General features: G+C 36.3%; 1 protein-coding gene across 1 annotated transcript in view; it reads left to right on the forward strand.

Moving 5' to 3' along the window:
- LOC146589441 (mucin-5AC-like) overlaps positions 1-10,397 on the forward strand; it is a gene marked incomplete at its 3' end in the record, with an annotated part of 74,903 nt that extends 64,506 nt beyond the window's left edge. The window contains exons 18-31 of the mRNA XM_085316227.1: positions 29-284; positions 823-872; positions 1,417-1,517; positions 1,645-1,796; positions 2,311-2,449; positions 2,583-2,696; positions 3,024-3,203; positions 3,687-3,926; positions 4,521-4,677; positions 5,289-5,417; positions 5,748-5,892; positions 7,078-7,121; positions 7,221-7,427; positions 8,781-10,397. Coding sequence (XP_085172353.1) covers positions 29-284; positions 823-872; positions 1,417-1,517; positions 1,645-1,796; positions 2,311-2,449; positions 2,583-2,696; positions 3,024-3,203; positions 3,687-3,926; positions 4,521-4,677; positions 5,289-5,417; positions 5,748-5,892; positions 7,078-7,121; positions 7,221-7,427; positions 8,781-10,397 — 3,531 coding nt within the window. The remainder of the gene's footprint in view (positions 1-28; positions 285-822; positions 873-1,416; positions 1,518-1,644; positions 1,797-2,310; positions 2,450-2,582; positions 2,697-3,023; positions 3,204-3,686; positions 3,927-4,520; positions 4,678-5,288; positions 5,418-5,747; positions 5,893-7,077; positions 7,122-7,220; positions 7,428-8,780) is intronic.
- Positions 10,398-10,432: the final 35 nt, after the last annotated feature.

Here is a 10,432-nt window from a genome sequence, read left to right on the forward strand (position 1 = left end):
GTAACTCACCTTATTTTGCTCTCTCAAGAAAAATACACCACCTCATGTCCCAAAACCTTGACGTACACTGATAATGTTGATTCCTGTCAACCCACTTGCCGGTCTCTGAGTGAGCCTGATGTCACATGCAACATCAAGTTTGTCCCAGTTGATGGCTGCACCTGCATAAATGGAACTTACATGGATGAAAGTGGCAAATGTGTGCCTGCTTCTAGCTGTCCTTGTTACTACAAAGGAACCTCTCTGCCTTCTGGGGAAGTTGTTCATGATAACGGTGTTGTATGGTAAGAGATCTATAAACAGAAAAGTGAGATGGATACGAGTGATTGTGAAACCATGTATACCACATGCAATCTATTCAAATACAAAGAGTTCCTCTTCCTAATAATTTTGATGTGAAAAGTCACAAATCCTTGAAAATCATTAGTGTGACCTGTGTTTATAAGATTGCATTTAGACTGGCGTAGTAATCCAACAAACTATACTTTTCTTATCCCTGACTTTAAAAGACTTCTTCTATAGGAGCAGATACCACAAGTTCGATAATTCTATTAGAATTAACAGTATGAGTGGAATCTGGAGTACACTAAAGGACAATTTTTAATCAGGCAAATGGATTGAGCAAACATGTCCTTATATAAAACATACTTGTATTTTGGACAGCTCTAACATAAAATACATGTAAATAGCACAAACAATTCTGCTAAAGGACATGTTTTCTCTGTTTTACCACATGGTGATTTTTCAGTAGTTCAAATTCCTTAGGAAACAAACTGAAACCTAACAAGAGAAGCAAATATAATTCCTTTCATTTTCTTATAGTACTTGCATCCATGGAAAGCTGAGCTGCATTGGAGAAAAACCAGAACCAGGTAACATACCACCTAAGATGTTCTTTAATTCTCCCTTTCCATCTTCCCACTTTTCGGTTAGCTCTCTTTTGTTGTAATGATACAAATTGTCCAAGTCTGAAATCAATGAAGAAAATGAACTGATAACCATTGTAACATAGAGGACATTTCTGAAAAATAAAGAATCACTTGTTTAATTTTCAGATGGCAGAAATAAGTTATAACAAGGTTATCCAGATGAGAACATTTGATCACTGCTTAAAATACTGAATATGAGGAGAACTTCCACACTTTATACATAAAAGTACTGAAAGCCARACTTTGGGATTTTTTGCTGAAATAAAGATTTGCATGAAGCTAGCTAAATGTTATTTTCCATGGGCAATCCAATAAAAGCACAAAAAAGATGGGCATCACCACAAAACAACATTCAGTTTCTCTTCTGGTCAAATATATCCTAGCAAGGCACATCTCACAAAGGAGTTCAAGGCTTTTCTGCATTAAGTAAACACAAAGGTATAAACACGTTTGATCTCATATTTCTCATGGCTTTTCTCTCTTCCAGTCTGTACACCTCCCATGTTCTATATTGACTGTGGCAACACCACTTCAGACATGATAGGAGCTGAGTGCCAGAAGAGCTGTCAGACTCTGGATATGGAATGCGTAAGTACAGGCTCTTTATACCCAGTTAAAAACATATTAAAGTAGATTTCTCTTCTATTACCAACTGTAGATGGACTCTTCCATCAGGGCACTATATCAAGTCATGTTTTCTGCATGGTCCTTACAGTACAGAACGCAGTGTGTCTCTGGCTGTGTATGTCCTGGTAACCAAGTGTTGGATGGCAAGGGTGGCTGTATAGCTGCAGAAGACTGTCCATGTGTTCACAATGGGGATTCCTACCCCCCAGGAGAATCAATCAGAGTTGGCTGCAACAACTGGTAAGAACATACTGACAAATACTATTTAAGCTCAAAGTGAATTACAACTTTTCACTCTCATAGCGTCTATATTTATGATTGACAATGAAATCCTATGTAAGATGCTCCACTTAGTTACTAAGAAGCAAGCTCTTTTTGTTTTTTTACAGTGCCACAGAGCACAGAAATTGCAAGCGGTCAGAAGAATAACATKGTTTGGATGCTCTCATATTCATTAGAGATAGTCAATAAAACTTTTTACCTCTCAGGTTATAGGCAATCCCTACATTTCAATGCATCCAACAAGATTCTGAAACGTGACAGATTTTAAATCTTTTCTAACTGAAATGATTCATGATATAATGAAGTAACACAGCCTTTGTTACTGGAGTTATGCTATGTTTCTACTGAGAATAAGCAAACTTTTTCATTATAGATGTTACATTTTAAATGTTGAAGAACGTGTGTGCAGAAATGTATACATATTGTGTATATATTTGTTTCTAACATTTGGAGTGCTTTTCATCTCATATAGCACATGTAGAAACAGAAAATGGCAATGCTCTGAAGAACCTTGCCTAGAAACCTGTTCTGTTTATGGAGATGGGCATTACACCACCTTTGATGGCAAGCGTTTCGATTTTGAAGGAGACTGTGAATACGTTCTGGTCCAGGTAACAGAGTCCTTCCTAGGATTTTGCACTGCTGAAGTAGTTTTCCTACAATGACCTAGCTTAATTAACATTGAATATCATTCCCATTTTCAGACCCAGCATCATTAACACTGAATATCATTCCCTTTTTCAGAACTACTGTGGCAAAAAAAGTTTGAATCAGGGAACCTTCAGAGTTATCACTGAGAACATTCCATGTGGTACCACAGGAACCACCTGCTCTAAGTCTATTAAAGTTTTCCTGGAGGTAAGTATTTTTTTTTTCATAAGTTGTGCCCAGGGCCTTTGTACTGGAATGATGGAGTAGCCTCTCCCAGATAGATTACATTGCAAAAGTGTCAATGAAGACAATGAAAACATTATTATACTTCCTTGCTCACTGCCAACAATTCCACTCACTGCTATAGAAATCAAAGGAGGGGATTATACAGTGAAATTGCTAAAATGAGGCTGTTGAATAATTTTGATGGTAATAGAATTGTTATTTCAACAATAGCTACTGCCAATATATAAAACCAGACACAACAGCTGACTTTTTTAAATTGGCTTCTGACTTTTTCTGTTCCTGTCCCAGAACTATGAATTAGTGCTCAGTGATGGACGTTCTGATGTCATCCAGAGGACACCTGGAGGAAAAATGCCATTCCAAATCCGTTCCATGGGCATCTACATGGTGGTTGACACTAATGTTGGTCTAATACTCATGTGGGACAAAAAAACCAGTATATTCATCAAACTTATCCCTGATTTTAAGGTACATGTTAAAAGCCAAAACCTGAAGCCAACTTTTTCTGACTCATTTTCATGTTATATCTCAAAAAATATCAGAAAGTTAGGCTACAACTGGAAGATTGAAAGACAGGCAATTCTGTATTATTATCTTTGTAGTATTGACTTAGATTCTGTATGATACATTTTCCATAAATTATGCTATTCAGCAATTGCATAACTACAGCTATATGAATAAATAAGAGTAAAGAAGTATCTTCAGAATTGGATAAAACTAATTAACTCAATACTAACAACAATAAAACATGAGTGTACTCTGCGTCTTTCCTTATCTTTTCTAACAAGTTAGAGGCACCTCTTCATGAAACTCATTTTATGAGGCTGTCTGAGACTGTTACTAAAGAGATCTTCTTAAAGCTTAAATTAGATTCATTCTGAGGTCTGTTCCTCACAGCTACTGAGACTACACCTTACTGATCTCCCTCCTTTTGTGTTTACATCCATGCAGGGACATGTCTGTGGCCTCTGTGGAAACTATGATGGCAATGGGAACAATGATTTCACTACTCGCAGTCAGTCAGTGGTAGAGAATGTGCTGGAGTTTGGCAACAGCTGGAAAGTGTCTTCCACTTGCCCAAACGCTAATCGTACCAAGAATCCCTGTGCTGCGAACCCTTACAGGAGCTCCTGGGCACAGAAGCAATGCAGCATCATCACCAGTGAAGTTTTTGCGAGGTGTCACTCCCAGGTATGACAAATCTTCACTCTGAAATCCTCTTGAGCTGCATTAATTTTTAGGTAGGATAGCTGTATAATACAATAGGAGTTAGATTGGCCCATACTAGACAAAGTGAAGCTATAGCAAGTTCCAAGGAGACTATATAGAAATGATAGATATTTACCTGCACTTCCTCAGCTTTGACATAAACTAGTACACCTAGGAAATTGATAGTGGAAGAAATACTATCAGCTCACTTCTTTTTAGAAGGGACAATCATAGATACATGTCAGGGTATCTTTAATTTTTAATTGCACCATTTTCTACTAAAGCAGCTGCCTTATGTCTGTGACTGTGTGCTAGAATCTGCTGAAGTAACATTTATTTCTGTAAAAGTGTCTTTAACATCAGATAACTCTTAGCGTTATGACTTATTATTAATAGCTGTATTCTAAATTTTTCAATTGATTTTTCAAAACATCCTCATAGTTTGTTTCTCACCTTTCTTTCCTATATACACAGAGGTGTCAATTCAAAATATTTTACTCGATTATTTTAGGTGAGAAAATTCTTTTTCAAAGAGGACAAATGCAGGAAACTAAACTCAGATGTTTTCTCCAACAGGTTGAACCAAATGAATATTACCAAGCGTGTGTGAATGATGCTTGTGCCTGTGACACTGGGGGAGACTGTGAATGCTTCTGTACAGCAGTAGCTGCCTACGCTCAAGCATGCAATGAGTTGGACATCTGCATTTCATGGCGAACCCCATCCATTTGTCGTGAGTTTCACCACACTACTTTCTGAAGGAGGCCAGAGAGAAAGAAAACACAGGTCAAAAAGGAAAATAAGTAGGAAGAAGAAAGAAAGGAGGATAAAATTGTATTTGCAAGAGCCATTGCTATTTTCTAGATGCAGCAAAGTAACACAAAGCAAGTGGGGTGTATCAGTGGAAGCCAATCTACCTTATTAAAATGAAATCATGCACTGGTAATTTTTTCAGTCTCTAGTCTAGTGTACTATTTACTTGCTCATGATGCACTACTGGTAAATTAGAGCACTATATGGTGCTCCCGGCTGTCTACATTTGGTTTTATTTAACATACACAAACATTTATTTACAAATATTAGTGTATATTAGCTAAAATCAGTGCTTTAATTAATTGATTTTTAATGTTTTATGTGTAACTGTTCAGTGACTTATAACCTTATTGGTCTCAAAGTATGGTCAAAGTATGATAATCACACTAAATTAGAAATAAGACATACTGTTCACCTCTTACATAATTATGCTAATGACATGGGATTTTTACCCAGCAAAATTATAGTAGTGAAGGACCTCGGGGCAAAAAAAAATCAAATGTATCTTTCTGCCATTTCTCATTCTTCTAGCTCTGTTCTGTGATTACTACAATCCACAAGGGGAATGTGAATGGCATTACAAGCCATGTGGAGCCCCTTGTATGAAGACCTGCAGCAACCCAAGTGGGAAATGCCTTCATGAGCTGAGGGGTTTGGAAGGTAAGGATAATTATGCATATCTCATTCTTCTTACAAAAAGATCAAATAGATTATGATGAACAAAATTCATATTACTCAATATATAAAATGTTTATATTAGAAATTGCAAGAGGAGATTTTTTAATTAGTATGTAATTCCCTAATGGATCATGAACTTGTTTGGAATGAATATGAGAAAAAATGTTCCAAAGCTCAACATGCAATTGATGGGATAGCAATAATGGAGGGTGAAATTCCTCTCACCAAAAGGAGTCATGTGGGGAGAAAAGATGTAGAGTTACTTCTACCTGTGAAAGCCCTAGTGCCAATATAACTTTCATGTTTTTGCAGGCTGCTATCCACATTGTCCAAACAATGAACCATATTTTGATGAAGAAACCATGACTTGTGTTTCATATTGTGGTTGTTATGATGATAATGGAAAACGTTACATGCCAGGAATGGGGATGCCTTCAAAGGAGAATTGCAAATCATGGTAGGACAAGTAAAGATTTTTAAAGAATAAAGTTGTGATTGGAACATAACTCAACATGCATTAAATTTTTTGTTTACTAACAGGAACTATGCAAGCCATAGTTATTAGTTAATGTCTAATTTTCTTCTGTTTCCAGGAAGTAAAATAATGGCATGGTAAAACATTTTACTGCACAGAGACTAGTTTAGTACTCCTTCTGTATGTTCACTGATATAACTTTAAATTCTTCTTATTAAGTAAGAAAAAATTAATAATTATAGTTACAGCAATAGTCAGAGAACTTTTGTCAAGTTATCCCTAAAACCATTACGTGAAATTATTTAGAGCTCAGTAAACAATTGATCTTCATTGTTTAAAGCTTGTTTCTGTTATTCTACTGGTACTTATGTATTTGCTACCATCGGCAAGTATTCCTACCTATTCTGTTAGAACTGATGAATATAGCTATACATATTGGGACAAATGCTGACAAGCCTTCTATCAAGTAGCACAAAGTTAGAAACTGTTAACTCATGTCCTGAGGTGTATTTAAAGTAGCTACACTGAATAATGTGAGCAGTGAAGCCAGAGAYAGCAAGGAGCTTAGTGCTAAGCCTATCTAAGCATTTATGCAACTTTCATAGCATGTATTGCAGTTCATAGACAGCTTTGCCTTACATCAGCTCTGCTATTAATAGTACTAAACCTCACCTGTTAAAATATATATCTATATTCACTTAAGTTTATTCAGTGTACAGATAGATATTGGGAATCAGTTCTTAATAAATAACAGATAAATCCCCATTAAAAACAGATGTTCTCATAGGTGATTTATTGGATTATCTGGGGAAAATTCTCTGTGGGATAACCTCAACATCAGCAATACAATAATCCTTTCTCAAATGCTGCATTTACTGCACTTTCCCTTCAAGGGGATAAGCGATCTCATCCCCCTAAGAGATAAGAGATAACCCAAGCTAAGTATGCTGGCATATAAGAATTGTCTTTCTTGTCTGACAACCTGAGTGATCCTACCTAACTTGAATTTGTACAGCAGAACTGAATACCTGAAGCAGAGAAAGATAGGGTCTTTCTACATTTAAAAACATCATGAATAACAAAATTAAATGAACAGAAAAATTAAAATAGTGAAATAAAGTCAATAACCAATATATTGATATTCATTGTTTCCTATTTCTTTTCCAGTGAATGCACAATTAGTGGCAAAAACTGCAAATACGATGCATATGGTATGTTTACAAAGTTGTTTTTATCTCAATAGGATTCATTTGAAACTCTCTGCTCTATGTTTCAGGTACCTACCAATAACGTTCTCTTTTGATTTACAGCGTGCCACTGCATTTACGAGGGAAAGATATACAACTATAAAGATGTGATCTACAATACTACAGATGGCACAGGAGGATGCATTGTTGCAACCTGTGGTCCCAATGGGACAGTTGAAAGGCATATCTATGAATGTCCAATCATAACATCACCCACAATGTCAACACCATTTCATTTCAGCACTATACCACCTGCCACTACTCACACAGGTATATCTTCTGTTGCTTCTGTTGTAGATACCAAACTGTGCCCATGCTATAACCTAAATGAATTACTATAACCTCAATACATGACAGTCAGTCTCATTTCTTATTAGCATTTGGTTTCAGTCAGCATCTGTTAATCAAATTACTACAAAATGTAAAAGCAYTTTGAAACACCAAAGTGGAAACTACTGCACACTGCTTTCATAGTATTCTTTTGTTTATTTTCATAGCAAATGATAAGAAAATAGTATCAGATTTTCCACACTTAATTTTAACTATTTTTATATCGTTTCTATTAAAATTTATCTTGGTAGTGACTCCTGGAATAATCTTTATGGAAAGAATAAATCATTCATTATTTTTTCCTATTAAATAACAAAATAATTGCTTTCTTTAAAATTGCTGGTATGGTTCATGGTATTTGTAATTAAAGCAGTAAGTGGATTGCTCAGACACTGACATTCATATATTGAACTTACCACTTCCAGAATTCCTGTTCAGTATTCTTTAGGCTGACCACATGATGTTTGATGAAATGTGCTTAGTATAAAATTCAGAACTACAAGTTCTGAGATCACAGAAGCCATGACCAAAGCTAGAATTCATTTTTTCAGCCATTTCACAATGAGACTTCACCTGTATTGAAAAAACAAAAGTTCATGGACTGCTCTCCAGCCAGGAAATGTTTTCTTAAGACTAGTGCTAATGTGCAATATGGCAGCATAGGGATGCTAGTAATTCTTCATCAGTCATCCTGTAACTTCAAATGGAGGAGCAAATGCAGCATTTCATAAGGAATCAGTTCATCTGGAACAAATAAACAAAAAAAGTACCTATGAATCCTAATGCATAGACTGGGAAACTAAATGCTATTCATTCCACTGATTTCCACTGGGTTTAAATCAGAGCTTTGACACTCAGGAGGGACAAATAAATGTAGATGCGAGGTACAAACCAATCAATTACACTGAGTAAAATGAAAAAAAAAATGTGAGGTTCAGGCTTTTTTTTCTTTTTTCTTTTTTGCTAACTGTATAAACTATGTACTTTTATGTTAGAGAGATTTGTTTTTACACTTTGGTACCTGAGTCTTATTTCAGCACTTGGTAAGAGATAATTGGCATCCTCTTTGAATTGACAGTTTCAAGTGTGTCATTAAGTTAAAAGCTGGCTGGTGAATTCTCTGTTCTGGTTCATATTAAATTATAAGCAAACTAAACTGATGTATTATAGGCTCATAATGCAAGCAAATAATGTTAGAAAAATGTTCAGTCCATTTTATACACAAAAAGAGAGAATACCTACAGGAATTTATTTTTAAGATATATTGATTATCTTTTTCTTTTATATCCACAGTGTCGCCAACTACATCAGTCTGTGTTCATGAAGTCTGTGACTGGTCAGAATGGTATGATGGGAATCAGCGAATGCCTGGCTACGATGGTGGAGATTTTGAAACATTTGATGATTTGAGAGCTAAAGGTTATAAAGTCTGTGAAGCTCCAAAGGCTATTCAATGCAGGGCAGAAAAATTTCCTAACATACCACTGAAAGAACTTGGTCAAAAACTAGAATGCAGTAAAACAGCGGGACTTATATGTCACAACAAAGATCAAATTTCAACACTGTGCTACAATTATGAAATCAGAGTCTTATGTTGTGTTTTTGTACCATGTTCTCACACAACTGTAACCACGAAATCTTATGAAAGTATTACATCAATCACACTTACAACTCCAGAAACAGTAACGACTTCTTCAAAACCTCTTGGAACAACAGCAAGTACTTCCACAGAGACAACATCCAGTACAGTACCTTGCAAACCTGAGTGCAAATGGTCTAAATGGTATGATGTCCATTCCCCAACTTTGCACAACAAGGGAGATTTTGAAACTTACCATGATATTAGAGCTGCTGGAAAAGCAATTTGCAGAAACCCTGAAAAAATACAATGTAGAGCAGAGAAATATCCACACAAATCTATTGAAGAAATTGGCCAAGTTGTTCACTGCAATGTAGCATATGGGCTTATCTGTAGAAATGAGGACCAAAAAGGTGAATTGCATATATGTCTTAATTATCAAATAAAGGTATACTGTTGTGAAGACTACAGCCACTGTCAAACAACAGTAACATCAACTGCATCAACTGAAACTTCTACACAAATACCTACAACTACAGAAATTACATCATTTTCATCAACGACAAGATTAACACCAATTGTTACAACTTCTGAAAGCACAACTTTCAAAATTTCAACAGCTACAGCGACAGCCACAAGCACATCCACAACAGAAAAAACAAAACCTGTCACTACTTCTCCTTCAACAGCTCCTCTTTGTATTAAAGAAGTATGTGAATGGTCAAAGTGGTATGATGTCAGCTACCCGGGATCTGGATATGATGATGGAGATTTTGATACAATTCAGAACATAAAAAAACACGGATACCAAGTCTGTAGTAACAGAAAAGCTGTGGAATGCAGAGCGGTAAGGTTTCCTGACACACCCTATCCCCTCCTGGAGCAACACATCACATGTAACACAGAAGAAGGGTTGATATGCTACAACAAAGACCAGTTACCACCAATTTGCTATAACTACATGCTCCGATTTCAGTGCTGTATGAATAAAACAGTACCATGTTCTACGACAGAAGTTCCATATACAACAACACAAACACCACAACATACATCAAGTACTCGAACCACATCAACAGCATTTACATCAACAATACTAACAACACCAACACAAACACTAAGCATACACACACATACGCCAACGATTACTACACCAACTCCACCAAAAACAGAACATATTCATACGCAAACTACAACAGAAAGTACGACACAAACACAAAAAACAACCACATACACTGAAACGATGAGAACACTAACACCGACTGTCACTATACCCAGCATCCCCACGTCCACACCCACCGTCACCCCCACCACCACACTCTCCACCACCGTCTGTACCCCAGAAGAGTGCTCCTGGACCGAGTGGTTC

The sequence above is a fragment of the Rhea americana genome, unplaced genomic scaffold (genome assembly GCF_003343005.1).
Source record: "Rhea americana isolate MKP2758 unplaced genomic scaffold, rheAme1 scaffold_458, whole genome shotgun sequence".
NCBI lineage: Eukaryota > Metazoa > Chordata > Aves > Rheiformes > Rheidae > Rhea > Rhea americana.